The 17,810-nt window shown below is 35.4% G+C and overlaps 1 protein-coding gene across 4 annotated transcripts in view; it reads left to right on the forward strand.

The window, feature by feature from the left end:
* LOC150109786 (uncharacterized) overlaps positions 1-17,810 on the forward strand; it is a 1,408,745-nt gene that overhangs the window by 588,170 nt on the left and 802,765 nt on the right. For all 4 annotated transcript variants that reach the window (XM_090396626.1, XM_090396635.1, XM_090396653.1 and 1 more), the window contains one exon: positions 4,900-5,043. In XM_090396626.1, coding sequence (XP_090252752.1) covers positions 4,900-5,043 — 144 coding nt within the window. The remainder of the gene's footprint in view (positions 1-4,899; positions 5,044-17,810) is intronic.

The raw sequence follows: 17,810 nt of genomic DNA on the forward strand, positions 1-17,810 counted from the left end.
AACAAAATCTCCCTTCAAAAATCCCATGATGATATCCACAGAGAATACTGCTGTTATCAAACTATTTCTGTAGTACCTAGTACCATTATCATGTGTTGTACCTTCAAGTCTCTCTCTCTAGTACCTTCATCACAACTTCACATGTACAGATTGGCCAATAATTTGAAGCCACAACCTTATTGCCATCTTTATGCAATAGAACAATTTTACCTTCTATCCACTCCCTTGGAATCTGTGCTGTTGTAAGGCTGTTATTAAATAAACATTCCAATGCTACTTCCAATTCCATGGAACATTCCCTTAAGATGCATTGTGATATGTCATTAAATCATATCGCTTTATTGACATCAAGGTTATTTATTTCCCCAAATACCTCCTGCTCACTCACAATTAAGCCATCCTCTCCTATGCCCTCTACACTTATGATTGTGATTAGGATTATGTACTTATGATTATGACTGATGAGAATGAAACATCCTCATAAATTGATCGCTGAATACCTCAACAATGTCTTCTGCAGCAATTACCATTCTACCATTTTCATCCATTAACATCATCTTACCATAATAATTCTTCCTTCTACTTGCCACATATCTATAAAAAAACACTAGGGTGTTTCTTTGATGATTTCCCAATTTCTGCTCATACTCCACTTTTGTTTTCCTTACTAACCAAGTCACCTCCTGTCTTTTCCTTTATACTCTTCATGTAACTGATTATTACCATTATTCTTATTCTTGTACTTACTGCTTCCTATATTCTTCTTCCAGATGTCATGCTCCAGCCACTTATTCATGCATTTTACACCTACCTTATTCAGCCTTTTCGCCTTCGGAATACATTCACATATCGATGCTGTTATGTATTTCTTTGTCGGTTCCCGAGCAGCATTTCTTTTCTTACCACTCAACTCCTCATTCCATGCTATAGCTCCAAGCTGCCTTCTAAACTTGTCATCATCCTTGTACTTCCACATATATTCTTTCTTCACAGATATATATGGCTAGCCACAACCCAGATGATTACTTCATGATCACTCTCACCAGCTGAAGGAAAGTGTGAAACTGCTCACAATGATCTAAATCACAAAGATCTAAAATGCTTCATCCTCGCATGCCCTCTTTTACTTTCAGTCTGAGATAGTTATCTCTGAAGAACTCAAAAAAATTCATTTTCCTTATTCCCAAATACTATCTCTTTATTCCAATCTATACTGCCATAATTGCAGCTGCCCATAATAATTACCCTTCCTTTGTTCACTAATTCAATTTGTTTATACACTTGTTCATCTCAATCCTCCACATTGCCTGGCCCACTCAACATCCTACTAAATTTGTCTTCCTGTCAACTGCAGTTATACAGACTTGCCTATAGTTGGAGACTTCTGTCTTAGAACCATGCTTATGGAGTGGTACTATTCTGTCCTCTTTCCACTCCTTAGGAACTGTACCCACTGCAAAACTTTCATTAAATAACCAAGTCAAGAGCATAACCAACCGTGGTGCACATTCCTTAAGCATACATGGTGATATGCCATCCATTCCTACAGCCTTATTCACATCTGACCCAACCAACATCTGATATACCTCTGTTTCTTTCTCTTCCAATTCTCCTAATACTTGCCTCTCTTCTATATATTGTACCGGATAATTTATACCAGTATGATTAAATCTGGAAAAAGACAACAGAATAAGCCAAGGTGGTATTTTGGGTAGCCAGCTAAATAAATTTATACAGATAAGAGAGAAATTAGCCAAAACACCAAACTAGCAGTATACACGCCCATGTTGAAACCAGTTTTAAGTTATAGATCTGAGAGTTGTATTAGAAATATAGCACTTAATCAAAAGCTATAGACCACAGATATGAGGATTCTGAGAAAAATTAGAGAAGTGAACTGATGGCATCAATGGCAGAATCATATTACAAATGAAGATACTGAAAAGCAATCTGAAATGATTAGCACTCAAGAATGTATCAACAGAGCTAATCTAAGCTGGCATGGCCACTTAAATAGAATGGGTAAGAAAGGTTAGCAAAACAGATGTTTGATTCCAAGATGATAGGAAAGAGACCAGAGGAAAGTGTACGTGGATTTATTCGGTCAGAACTGCTTTAGAAGAGCATAATGTTAGATTATGACAATATCTGAATGCCTATCAGTAATAGGCTAATTTGGAGGAAAATTGTGTATAGGAAATTAATAATAATAATGCTAACTTAATCGTGTCATATTAACCTGAATACCTCTAGAAGGTATATATATATATCAGGAAATTGATGATGGTGATGTTACAGCGGATAGTAGATGCAACATTATTTCAAAGCTAAATGTTTCTACAAACTATAAAAATTTTGTATATTTGACCTGTGAGGTTACGAGAATACAAACCTCAGTACTGGAGTATTATTATTTTATTATTATTATTATTATTATTATGGGTATCTCCATGGAGTCAGTAGACTCATCTTGGGAGACCCAAACTATCAAAACAATATCTATCATATCTCTTCTTGAATTCATTTCAGGCAAAGAACTCGCAACTGAGTCAGGCAATGCATTCCACTTATCACCACCTTCCAGGCGAAAAACCTCATTCTCACACCCTTGTTAACCGCATTTTTCCTTAATTTCCAGGGACCTCTTGTTCTTCCATCACTATCACACAGCTGAAACATTTCCCCTGCATCAATCTTATAAAAACCTTTTAGTAATTTAAATGTTTCTATCATATCCCCTCTTCTCTGCCTATCAACCAACCTCTGCAATCCACAAGCTCTCAATCTATCAATGTAGGTAGCATTTTTTACATCACTCACCAACTTAGTCATTCTCCACCGAACCCTCTCCACAACCTCCTCATCTCCAAGAAATCCAGGTGACCACACCTGAGCACAGTAATCCAAATGTGAAAGTATCAGTGCTATATAAAGGGGAATAATAACCTCTTTATCTCTGGATGTTAATGTGTTCCTCAATAACCAAGTAATCCTATGTGCAATCTTGGACACCTTAGCAATGTGTCCCCCTGAACTTCATCTCCCTATCTACCAACACCCCAAAGTCCCTAGCCTCATCAATCTCTTGGAGTACCATTCTATCAATGTAGTACATAGCTGGTAATCTTTTAATCTCAAAATGCATAACTTTCCACTTTCCACATTGAACTGACATCCATTACCTTTTGCCCATTTTACCAGCTTATTTAAATCATCCTGCAAACTCTCAACATCACCTTGATTTTTTATTGCACTACCCAACTTTGCATCATCAGCAAACAACTAAATATTTCCTATTAAGCCATTTCCTATATTATTTATGTGCAAATTAAAAAACAATGGCCCAAGCACAGAGCCCTGAGGAATATCACTGGTCAGCTGCCACATCCTGGACTCTGCTCCTCCATATACCACCTTCTGGTATCTCTCCCTGAGCCATTCTCCTATCCATATCACCAGTTTAGTATCCATCCCCATCTGCTCCAATTTGCGTGACAGTATTCCATGGGGTGTCCTGTCAAAAGCCTTAGCAAAATTCAGAAGTACCGCTGTGTAGCAATTTCCTTTGTCCAACTCAGATGTCATTCTATTATAAAAAGCTAATAAATTGCTAAGGCAGGATCGACCTTTAACAAAATGATGTTGATGTTGGCCCCTGAGTAGCTTTAACTTTCACTACTTAAAAGAACATGGCTGCTGTCTAAGTTCCATTTATTGACCTTTCATTAGTGCATTTTGATAAGTTTTCGCTGGTTTACCAAACAGTTCGAATAGCTGTTCAAACTGGTTGTTCTCTTAAGAGAGAACAAACATTCCTTCAATACTAAAGAAATCTGATGTCAGAGAAATGTATTTTCTGTAAGTTAACTCTTGGTCGGTGCATAAATGTAATTAATAAAGAACGAGCCATTGACTTCATTTCAGCATCATAAATTACATAGGAATAGTGGATATTAAAGATGCAAACGTTATTTCAAAGCAGAATGTTTGTTGAAACTAAGAAAGTTTCATAATTTTCACCAGAGAGCTTACTAGAATCAACCAGTTGGAAATTGCTGTTAGGCTAGTGAAACTCTATCAAAATGCACTAGTAGACAGTGAATATACAGATGCTTGGGCAGCAGTCATGTTGTTTTGAGTAGTGCAAGCTAAGGAAACTCCAATGCTGAGGGGTTGTATTCTCATAAGCCTTCTGGTCAAATTTATGAAACTTTCAGTTTCTACAAACATTCAGCGTTGAAATAATATTATATCTTTAAGATAAATTTTATTTTTTTGGAACTCATTATGCACATTATGGGATATTAAGGCAATTAATGTGAAGCGATTCACCTTTGTATTTAAGTCTAAGTTGTGAAAATGCTACATTTGCAAACTTTGCTTACACTTAGGTAAATAATTAAAGAAGAATACAATTTCTTGACATCATTAATTTAATTTATGACCAAGAAAAAAAAACTTAACTTGTTAATTGATCTACCATTGCATGTCACTGGTAGTCTCTTGAGCTCTCTGAAGAAATCCATATAATAATGGCAAAGACTGGTACAGTGACCTCATTAAAATTATCAAATTGTGTCAGCCAAAGCTCCTTATTGCGTCATTGAGGTTGTAAAAGAAATTAATATCCATCTCTCCACTAGAATGAAGTATCTTTTTATTTCATAAATAACGAAATGGAAAATTCCACAATAATTCCTGATGAGTAATTCCACAATGAGTCTTCTGTCTCCATGGAGACATAGTTATAATAATAACAATGTGTACTTATTAAACAGGGAAGGATATTTGTGTTCAAAATTCAGTTATTAAAGGATTTAGTGCATTAAATTTTTCTTTATACTTCATGAACCAATTTTATTAATAGCATTCTTTGTCTTATGTTTCATAAATTGACAGATTGACTTCATTGAACCAAAAAATCTTACAGCAGTAATTACCAAAGGTAGATCAAATGTACCACAGTGGGTAACAGCTTTTATGATTTTATATAGTAATGATGAAAAAATTTGGAATCCAGTGAAAGAGAACAACAAAGTCAAGGTTAGTGAAATATTTCAATGCAGTTACCTCAGCAAAATATATTCATTGCAATCCTTTCTTTTAGTATTACACAGTGATCAGCATTCATTTTTGAAATTATGGATTCTACAACTGTGATAGAATAACTCTTTTTATTATCCCGATGTTTTGATCTTCACATCAAGATCATCATCTGGAGCATACATAAATATACAAGACAATCTGCGTTACATTTCAAACCATAAGCTAGAGAAACAATGATTTGATCGCATGCTACTCACTGGCATGACCTCTATTGAAAAAATAATAAAATTTAAAAAAATATTAATAATTAAAAAAAATTACATCAAGCTAATTTAATTTCTGATTACATCAATAAATATTCTTGCTTACAGATGGTTTTCCTTCCAGTAACAGTGATGTCCTATTTCTATTATTATAATTGTTATTTTTGATTTAAAAAAAAAAGAAAAGAAAAAAAAAATTTATAAATTACAACATGAATAAACTTTCTTATAGATTTTTTTTTCTTTTTTTTTTTCTTCTTAACAGTGATGTCCTATTTATCAGTATTAAAGTTGTTATTATGGATTTAGGATCCTGGATTTTCTAGAGTCCTGTTTATAGCTGTTCTTAGAGAGGAAGGATTCGAGGGACGAATATATGCCTTCCATGTGTATGGGATTTTTAAAAAGAACATAAACGACACATCAAATATAATAATTATGGTGAATCTGGCCTTTCTGATCATGCTCTGAACACCTTACAGAGAATTGACTGGAAAAGCACTAGTTGTCTACATCACCAAAACATGGTGTGAACACAAATTTAAGGAAGCTTGTGAGATCATTATCAACCACCCCAATCTAAACAATAATAATGGTCTACATGTGTAGAGGCTTAAGTGCTGTGATGACATCATGTTGGAGGCTTAATGGATTTTTTACAACACTCAAAAAGGATTAAAACAGAATTTAATACTTCTTATATTTCGTCCCAGTCACTAGGACATCTACGAGGATTACAAAAAACAACTAATGTAACATGAACACAGATATCATACAATACTAAGCCCAACCACATGGGTGACACTAAAGTCCTATCTAGGTGGAGCACCCTCTAAGAGCAGTTGTAGGTGGCCTGGAATGTAAGGTGGGACTTCTGGTGACGAGTGTTTCCCAAATCTTCGGAAGTGCTTAATGCAACCATATTTATTAAGATTTGGTTGATTTTTGAGAGCTGCTGCTGCTGCATCTAAGAATAGTCTCTCTTTCTTGAATTTGCTGTGGTGGAGCATGGTGGTTTTCTTCCATGATACCCTGCGGGTGGTGTCCAAGACATGGTGAGCCAAGCCCGAATGGCCATAGTTGTGTTTACAGATGTAAGACTTGTGTTCCTCCAGGTGGATGGCTGCTGATCTGCCTGTCTGTCCAAAGTATGCTAGCTTACAGGAACAGGGTACTTTGTAAACTCCAGGCAGTGAGAGAGAGGAGGGAGCTGATCTTTTGTAGAAAGGATAAGGGTAGCAAGTTTGCGGTGGGGCTTATATGCTGTGTGTAGGTTGTACTTTTTTTAGAATCTTGGGTATTTTTTCGGATGTGCCGTGGATGTAGGGTATGGTGATGGCATTTTTAAATTCTTGTTGACAAGAAGGATGGGGAATGGGAGAGGAACTGATTATATTTTTGATACTGTGATTGCTGTTGCCATTGGAGAGGAAAGTGCTGTGTATGTGGTTAAGCTCAGTAGTGAGGACGGTTAATGAGAACAAAGATTGTGGACTCTCTTGGTAAGAGTTTTAATAATGCCATATTGTTGAGAGGGGTGGCGGTGGTGGGAGAGTTTGTGAATGCATCTGCCTGTGTGTGTGTGGATTTTCTGTATACAGTCATATACACAGGCAGATACATTCACAAATTCTCCCACCACCACCCCTCTCAACAATATGACATTATTAAAACTCTTACCAAGAGAGCCCATAATCTTTGTTCCAGTGAAACCGCTATCACTACCGCTCTCGCATAAATTAACTGTACAAAGGCAGATAACAAAGATGGTTTCAGGACTGTACAATGATATAATAAATTTAGTTTAATCCTTTATCCAAGTGTGAGCAAACAAAGTTTGCACCTGAAAGTACTGGGGGAAAGGTGGTACAACACCAGGGCGACTCCTTGCAAAGATGGAACAAGTAACCAACACCTTATCTCAGTATCTCCAATAATGCAAAACACATTTCCTTGCAGATATATCTAATGTTATGCATTAAGGGAAGGGCCACTACCCAGACTAGTTTAGACCTTTATTGAGGTCTCTTCAGTGGGAGCCAGGCCCAAGTGGAGATAGCAGTTAGAAGCATTACAGGTCATCTCTACCTATAGGAGCTGCCAATTGGTGTGCCACCTTTTTAATAAATTACTCTGGATTTAGTACCACCTTACCCCCAGTCCTGAAGATACTTTCAGGCGCAAACGTTGTTTGCTCACACTTGGATAAAGGATTAAACTAAATTTATTATATTCTAACCAAGTGAAAAATAAACTTTCAACATCTTTCTCTAAATCCAGAGTAATTTATTAAAAAGGTGGCACACCAATTGGCAGCTCCTATAGGTAGAGATGACCTGCTAATGCTTCTGGCTGGTATCTCCACTTGGGCCTGGCTCCCACTGAAGAGACCTCAATAAAGGTCAAAACTAGTCTGAGTAGTGGCCCTTCCCTTAATGCATAACATTAGACATATCTGCAGGGAGATGTGTTTTGCATTATGGGAGATACTGAGATAGGGTGTTGGTAGCTTGCTCCACCTTTGCAAGGATTCGTCCTGGTGTTGTATCACCTTACCCCCAGTCCTGAAAATACTTTCAGGTGCAAAGTTTGTTTGCTCACACTTGGATAAAGGATTAAACTAAATTTATTATATTCTAACCAAGTGAAAAATAAACTTTGTACAATGATAGTTATGAGGATCGGCTGAGGGAATGTGGACTGCAGAGTTTGGTGGATAGAAAGAGAGGTGATGTGATTGAGACTTTTAAACTGTTGAGAGGTGGTTACAGGGTTGACACTGGGGAGTTCTTTCGCGTTGAGCAGCAGGAAGGTGTGATGACAAGAGGCCATTCTTGGAAGTTACGAAAGGAAACTGTGAGCAAGAGGGTGAGGAGTGGTTTCTTTGCATGGAGGGTGGTTGAACCATGGAATGCATTGTCTGATGGAGTGGTGAGAGCGAGAACGGTCAATGAGTTCAAGGAGTGGTATGATCGACTTTGTGTTTCTTAGGAGGGGGGGGGGGGCTCCCCTCGATGAGTCTTGATAGACTTTGTGTTTCTTAGGAAGGACCTCCCACAATGAGTCTTTTGACTCCATGGAGACCGAATAATAATAATAATACTGATAAATAGGACATCGCTGTTATGGAGAGAAGGGGGAAAAAATATATATATATAAGAAACTTTAATCATATTGTAATTTATAAATACTTTTTTTAATTTTTTAATTTTTATTTATTTTTTAATCAAAAATAACAATTATAATAATAGAAATAGGACTTCACTGTAACTGGAAGAAAAACGATCTATAAGCAAGAATATTTATTCATTTAATCAAAAATTAAATTAGCTTGATGTAATTTAATTTTATTTATTTATTTTTTATTTTATTATTTTTTTTCACTGGAGGTCATGCCAGTGAGTAGCATGTGATCAAATCATTGTTTCTCTAGCTTACGGTTTGAAATGTAACACAGCTTGTCTTGTATATTTATGTATGCTCCAGATGATGATCTTGATATGAAGTCGAAACATCGGGATAATAAAAAGAGTTATTCTAACACAGTTGTATAATCCATATTTTCAAAAAAAAAAAAAAAAGAATATTCATTGCAAAAGTAAGCACATTTAAAGCAAAAATAAAGACCATATATAATTAATTTCTTAAATGTTTGCAAGCATAACATTTTAATATACTACAAACTTGAAAGAACAAATCTGTGTTTGTGGGTGTGTGCATGTCCTTTGCTTTTATAGAAAAATCATAAGTATGCTATTATTTTACTTTTCTTTTTATTTCAATATACATTCAAGAAATGCACTATTATTATATATGAGCAATTATATTAGGAATATATGAGGAATTTATTAAATTTTATAATAACTCCATAGAAGATGTATTACAGACCGTCAGAGAAATTAAGAACTGCATTAAAGCGCTAACGGAAAGACAGCAGAATCTCGTTAAAGAGACAACGGAACTTCGACAAGAACTAAACTCTTTAAAGAAACAGTACGAACTCTTAAACCAACAGCAGTATAACAATGATCTCATGATAGATGGCCTCCCAGAAATTGCAACAATACATCTAAAAGGCACTTTAATACAACTAAGCAAAAAAAATTGGCGCTCCCATTGAATTAAAATATATCCAGTCAGTACATCAGTTATCACAAAAAAGGAAAAGAGAAAATAATTCCCGTCCTCCTCCTGTCGTGCGACTCACCAACAGCCCAACAAAAATTACACTTATAAAAGCTTACTAACTATTATAATAACGGAATTAACTGATGTAAATTATTCTTTATTCGTAGAATTTTCACCTGAATATCACAGGCATCATCAGTACAGGTACAAGGCTAATTAAACAATAACTGTTATATTCACAAAGCACCACCTAAGTAGCTGAGGTTAAATTTCCTAAATTTATTTAATTATTATTATTATTATTTATTTATTTTTAATTTTTTTAATTATTATATTTGAATAATTAAATAATTATTTAATAATTAAATAACTAAATAATTAAATTTAAATAATTAAAAAAATATATCCCCAAATTTAGTAATACTGTCATTGATACAGATAGAGTAGTGATCAACGTATCAGGCCACCCACTGACAGACAGTGAACGTTTCGTTCTGTCTAAAGGGCATAATTTTCTGTTGCTCTGAGCAAAGTACCCATAATAGACTTTTTCCATAGTATAGACAGAGGTATTCGATCCTTACCCCAAAAAACAACTAACAGAACAAGATTCAAGTGTGCAAAAATTCTTTTTAACACCAAGCCTCTGCGGCCAAACCTTTTGTATGCTGAACAAAAAGCACTGAAATCGCTAAAAATAACAAGAACCTAATTATTACAAAAGCTGACCAAGGGAAGGTAGTCATCCAAGACAGAAGAGAATACGAGAGAAAAATATCACTGTTACTCCGCGACTATTCGACTTATAGGCCCCTCGCTTCAGATCCTACCGGTAGTCAAATAAAAAAGCTTAATGCCCTTATAGAAAAAATATTGATATGGGATGAAGATAAAACGAAAACACTAAAGACCTCCTTCAGGTGCCCACCGAGATTATATGGTCTTCCAAAAGTACATAAACCAGGAATTCCATTAAGACTGGTTGTACACTGTATAAGTTGTCCCACTTACAAAATATCAAAATTTCTGTCAAATTTACTCACTTCTTTAACTTAGAAGAACTGCTACATATATAAAAAATTCTGTGGACTTGAGAAATAAAATTTCCGATCTGCATCTAGATGATTCAGAGATTATGATTAGTCTAGATGTTATTTCGCTATTTACAAATGTTCTGTTGGCAGACAGTATAGAATTACTACACCAAGAATTTCCTCCAGACATTATGAAATTATTTGAATTTTTAATAAAGTCTGGTTATTTTTCCTTCAAAAACCAGTTATACCAACAAATTGAAGTGACAGCAATGAGTAATCCAATATCTTCTGCTATTGCCAAATACTTCATGGAGCATTTAGAACAACGTATCTTTGACAACATTACACCCAGACCTAACATTTGGTTCAGATATGTGGACGACATTTTTGCCATATGGAAGGGCACCTCAGAAGAACTACAACAGTTTCTCTCAAAAACTAATGCACTTCATCCAAGGATCCAGTTCACCCTAGAAGTAGAAGTAAATAAGCAGTTAGCCTTTCTAGATCTCTTGATTCTTTGCCAACCAGATGGTTATCTACAATTCAAACTAGAATACGCAGAAACCATATGGATCGAAATTAAAAACATCAAACAAGAAAACTCCTTGATATTAAACGCAATATACAGACCACCCAACTTAAGCACCACAAATTTCCTAGATGAACTAAACAGATGGCTCTCAGCTATGAAAGAAGGTACCTCAGAATACTTGATAATAATAATAATAGGAGACATGAATATAAACATTAGAAACCTAAATAACACAGAACAATACCTAGACCTCTTATCAGCATATAACATAATACCATTCATACAGTCGTACATACGAGAAGAGATAGTCGGAAATACAACAACCTCATCCTGTATTGACCACATAAATATACGGGCCCCTCCAAACTGCCACACAGCAGCCATCATAACATTCAAACTTGCAGACCACTACTTCACAGCATTACAGTTACACACAGAACCAGAACCCATAAAACTCACTGAGACTACAAATCAGTATTATAGCATTCTAAACGAAACAATAGTAAACGATGAAATCAGAAAAACAGACTGGATGCATATAGCATCTTCAGACTCTGATGAAGTTGTATATAATAATCTTATACTTGCATTTAAAAAATATATATATAACAAAGCATTAACAAAATAAAAATATGCTCCCAAACAAAACAGAATCCATGGATAACAGACAACATATTAACAGACATACAAAGAAAAGATGCCCTATGGAAACAACTTAAGAAGTCGCCAAACAATATTGCTTTACATGCTAAATACAAAAGAAAACGGAATCTCTTAACAACACAGATTAGAACAGCAAAAAGAAACTACTACAGCAGCAAATTAACGACAGCTCAGAATGATATAAAGGAAACCTGGCACCTGATTAATGAAATGCTGAACAACATACATAGAACCACTGCCGCAGAAACAATCCGACCCCAAATCCCTCAAACAGTTGGCAAACAACTTTAATCAGCACTTCGTGAACTCTGTCCAAAAACTACAAGAAACAACCTTTCCTCACAAAAACAAATATTCTCCACTAGGTACATTCGCAACCCAGACAGTGTGGTACTCCACAGTAACAAAAGAACTATCACTGGCAATTCAACAAATTAACCCTAACAAAGTACCGGGTATAGACGGAATCAGTCCAAAAAACATCAAGAAACATTCAACCAACCTATGTTCAGTTATACAAAAACTATTAAATAAAATCTTCAAAAAGGGACACATACCAGAAACACTAAAGACTGCATTAATCACACCCATACACAAACATTGAAAAAGAAGCATTATAAGTAATTACAGACCCATCGCCACATTGTCTATAATCCACCAAATCATGGAGTGCATTGTGCACTGCAAACTCTCCACATACGGTGAAAAATTTGAAATCATACCCAAAACACAATATGGCTTTCAAAAAAAAAAAAAGGAACAGTAACACTCCTGGAAGATTTCACAGACCTAATAAACGCTGCATTGGATAAAAACAGAATAACATTTGTCATATTCATTGACCTAACAAAAGCATTTGACACACTAACACACAAAACTTTATTAACGAAGCTAACGCATATCGGAATTGGAGGTAGTCTACTCCAGTAGTTTGAAACATACATGGAAAACAGGAAGCACCTCACGCGTATGGGATCAGCATACAGCAAAGAGGTACTGGTAACCTGTGGAGTACACAAGGAGCTGTCCTATCTCCCATTCTATTTAACATACACACACACACGACATGAGCCATCTTCCCTTAAAAAGTAAAATCTTCCAGTATGCAGATGACACAGCCATGGTATCTATTCACAGCAACGTAAATATATCTTACACAAATATGCAATACGACTTATGTTAAAGATACCAAGCAATTTTAAACCTGGTTTTACTCCATATTTTCCCAAGTAAGCAAACAGACAAAATGTCAGGTTTGTGCCTGCAATTGATGCAAGACTAGCTGATCCCACAGGTAGTGCAAGACCAAGGCAACTCGTGGTAAAGGTGGAGCAAGCTCTGATCGCTAATCTTAATATTTACCCTTAATGCCAAAACACATCTCCAAGAAGGGGATGTATGATGTTTTGTATTAAAGGCAAGGGGCCACTACCCAGACTGGTTTCGACCTTTATTGAGGTCTCATCAGTGGGAGCCAGGCTAGAAATACCAAGATTTAGTAATGCAGAGCTTGTAAGTATTTTACCCAAAACAAGTTACCATAAGGTGTTATAACCTTATTAAATAAAAATCTCAGGAGGAGATATAAATGTAGAAAGCATTTTTAACTGGGTATAATTATGTTAAAGATACCAAGCAATTTTAAACCTGGTTTTACTCCATATTTTCCCAAGTAAGCAAACAGACAAAATGTCAACTTTGCGCCTGCAATTGATGCAAGACTAGCTGATCCCACAGGTAGTGCAAGACCAAGGCAACTTGTGATAAAGGTGGAGCAAGCTCTGATCACTACTTTCTACATGCAATACGACATCAATCAAATCACTAGATGGTTAACTGAAAAAAATATATTTATATATATATAAATATATATATATATATATAAACCCTGGAAAAACAAAGCTAATGGTATTCAAAAACCCCCAAACCCTGCCCATAGAAACAAAATATCTCACTATCCAACATTCATCCACCTATACGCAAAGCGCTGAACCTAAAACCACAACCATCACACAGGTGAAAACAGCACACTATCTCGGACTTCACTTCGATGATGATCAAAGTTGGAATAGCCATATAAACTACCTACACACCAAGCTTAGGATAAAAGCAAGCAATCTATACCGATTAAAAGACATAGCCCTGACACACATAAAAATACTAATCTATAAAGCATTATGTGAAGACATTTTAAGATACTCAATCACATCATATGCAATCTGTGCAGACTACAGACTTAACAGGTTACAACAATTGCAAGATAAAATGGTTAAACTGATATTCTGGGAACAACTCACACGTATGGAGGCAGCACGGACACAACACAAAATGTTTAAGGTGAAACGCTTATGCCATTATATAGTCATGTTAAAACATTACTACAGCCCAACCTATAGAGTAACCAGAACAACATATCAGATAACAAGACCATAGTCAACAAACTACATAACATATAAGTACAAAAAATCACTATGGCCAAGCCACCCGAAACTTCTATGTACTTGACATAGATGTTTCGGGTGGATAGACATGATAAACAAACTGCCATTCAATGACAGAAACCTAGGGACGTACAGAGAGCTGACACAGGCGCTATATAAGTATTATAGCGAGAATGGAAATTAGAGAAATTCCTGTTTCTCACTCTCTCTCTCTCCCTCACACACACACACAAAACCTATGACAAACCCCTCTCAGAAAACACCACTACAAGGACACAAACAAACACACCATGTCCAAATCTAACCCTACTTGCAAAAAAAAAAAAAAAAAAAAAAGAAAAAAAAAAGTTAAACTGTGTAACAGCAGTTGAAGCCTTGCAAGCACGTACCAACAAACAGTAAAATCAACACCTGGCTTGCGACCAGTATAGAAGCATATCCACAAAACCACCACCATCTATTATCTTCCTCAGATAAGCTCTGCAAAGCTTCAAGGAAGAAATCAGAAATGCCTCCCAAACTATTATTATTATATTAGTTATTAACTCAAAAAAAAAAAAAATCTGTATAATCATCACTGTTGATATTAGAACATGCGTTGTAAATGCACAATACAGAGGCAAAGAGTGTTATTAAAATTCTTAACTGAAATCCAACATAGAAAAATTTTGTAAAATTATACTCAAGATAAGTATTTTATATATGTGTAAATATTTTAGCAATGAACAAAAATGTTATTTCTTAAAATAAAAAAAATATTATTATTATTTAAAAATATTAACTCGCTAGTATCTGTTATTCACAATTGTAATTTATTATAAAAATTATATATATATATATATATATACGCGTATATACAACTATTATTGTATTTATGTATGTAATTTATCTGAGACATTATAAAATGTTTATGTTTAAAATATATATATATATATATGTATTATTATTATTATGAAATAAAATGTGTCATAATTATCACATATACTAAGACTATTTATTAAGATTTTAGACATTACTTTATCCTGTAAATGTCATAAATAGCTTACTCTCACTATAACAAACTTGTATGGACCAAAGAATAGTTATTATAGTAGATAGTTTGTAATAGTAAATGTTCTTTAAAATCGCACTGCAGTGATGGAATTTCAGTTAGGAATTTTCAATAGTTGTTAAGAATAAAGGATTACACAAAGTAAGTCAACATCCATATCATAAATTTATGTCCAGATTCTTCAGCCACTGTGCTGCCTTTTTTGTGCTTACTAGCTCTGATGGTCTGCCAAGAAAGGCTCGTAAGCTGCATTCATACATAATGTGAGTAATTGTCTGAATTGATACTCCACCATCACAAGCTGGAGTTGAATTGTTGCCCCACAGTGCAAGCATGTTGCATGCCTGCCTTGTCTGGTTTGAAGATAGTTAAGTGTTTGCCAGACATGACGAGGGAAGTCAAAGCCAGATGGTCGATGAGTTTGATCCTTTATAACTTCTTTGTTGAACAGGTTTGACAAATTGTTCCATGCTTCTTTTGAAGCATTGGAAATATTAAATGTTAAATTGTCTGTCAACTGTTCTTCGCTTTCAAAGAGGGATGTTGAGATCCTAGTCTGTCACATCCTTACACTTCCAGATAGATGTGCCTTGAGAATTTGGAATTTTTTTTTTTTTTTTTTTTTTTTTATATTCTCCTTGAAGGAAGTGCTTCCTGTAGGTGTGGTGGTTTAAAATTTATCAAAACTAAGAGTCAGCATAGTGGGGTTAGTTTGATTGTTCCTTTCAGAATTCTCATAATGGTTTTGAGTTGGGTATCAATTTTAGAAGTGTTTGTGTGTGTGTGTGTGTGTGCGCACACACACACACGCTGTTGTTCACCCACATATGTGCACAATATTTGGCAGGGGAAATAGACGAAGCTGTTGTATGGGTTTGTTTGCCCAGGTACGATAATGATGTATTGAGAAGGTGAGAAAAATTTTATTTTGAATGACATGCTAACAGAGTTGTGTGAGGAGAATGGAGTTCATTTTGTGAATGTGTGGGATGAGTTTGAGGAGTGGATATAGCTGTATTAAAGAGATGAGCTACATTTGAATGGATCTGCTGTGTTAGTTGTAGGAGTTGTTGCTGCAAGAGAATGACTGAAGTGAAGGTAAGACATGAGGAAGCAAGAGGTGTTGTGGAAGAGCAGGAATAAAGTAGGCAAGTTCATAAATGGTGAGGTAAGTGGACAGTGAAATGAGGGAGTCAGGGTGCAAATTCATAAATGGTGAGGTAAGTGGACAGTGAAATGAGGGAGGTCAGGGTGCAGAGGGGGGGGGACACCATTGGCACACCCAGGGAGTGGTCTAAGGGGCACTGGCCCCCCAAAAGAAAAAGGAAAAAAAACACTAGAAAAATTTCCAAATTTCCAAAAATTTATTTTCCTAATTAAAATTATTATTATTATTTTTTAAATTTATGTTGTGGCTTCTGTTTCTATGCTGCTTATGAATTAGCAATCACATAAGGTGGGAATACCCTATAGCAGTCGGGAATCCTGGCCACTGTGAACGCAAAGCGAATGAAGTAGTGCTCGGGCGCTACTTCGTTTGCCCGAGCCAGGCCAGAGGAGATCACTGGTATCATGTATTGGCGATCACTGCAGATGCTTAATCATAGCTCGTATGCAATGCGTAGTGTGTATTCTCAAATCGTCTACTCAACTCTCCCCCCCCCCAAGATTAAATTTTGAGTGGCCCCTCCAAGATTAAATCCTGAGTACGCCACTGGGGGACACTGCATGAAAAGTGTAGACGATGGTTTTTCAGGAATAGATGTGTGATTGCACAAGAAAGTATTAAGTCAAGGATGTGGGGGTAATATTTAAATCTGAGGAGGGCTGTAGTATCAGTGATGATAGACAGGAATGAATAGGGTAGATTGTAGAGGAATCATGTCCAAGAAGTGGGGTTAGTGGACTTGTCATAGACATGCATAGCTCATGGCATAAACATGATGTTAAAAAGAGAATCATGATGTCATTATATATTAACAGGATTGAATAGTTTAAAATATTTTAAGTTAAAACTTTAAAGGAAAACATGTTGGAGGCTTAATGGATTTTTTACAACACTCAAAAAGAATTAAAATAGAATTTAATACTTCCTATATTTCATCCTAGTCACTAGGACATCTTCCTATTTAAAGGAAAACATAGATCTAATCCAAAGAATTGAAAAATTAAAATAAAAATAAAAAGTTAAAAGAAAAGTTAAAAATAAAAGTTTTAATATGTTATAATAAAGAAAACATATATATCATTATAAATTCAGATCTAAGTTTGTAATCCAGGTCACATCTTCAAGAGCCACTTGTAAAAAGTCATTCCAGTCATTCTGATAAGCACTGGAAGTAAGGTGCATTCTTTTACAATATGTTGCATAGTCTATCGTGGAGCACCACAGTAACATATCGGAGATGATTGTCTGTTCCATTTATAGAGAGCATCTCCACATAGGCTATGGTTTGTCCGAATCCTATTTAGTCCTCGTCCGAATCCTCGCAAAACCTACAATCCTATTGTCCAGGTTTTCCGAGGTAGGGCCGATTTTGTAATGATTTGATCACCTTTAAAGATGTTATGCAAATATTCTTTTGTATTTTCCTTTGATATTTCCTCCCATTTTGATAAAGGATTAAAATTATTTAGAACTAGTTC

This window comes from Typopeltis vanoorti, chromosome 1 (genome assembly GCF_054136105.1).
Source record: "Typopeltis vanoorti isolate ZY-2024b chromosome 1, IOZ_Tvanoo_1.0, whole genome shotgun sequence".
Lineage (NCBI taxonomy): Eukaryota > Metazoa > Arthropoda > Arachnida > Uropygi > Thelyphonidae > Typopeltis > Typopeltis vanoorti.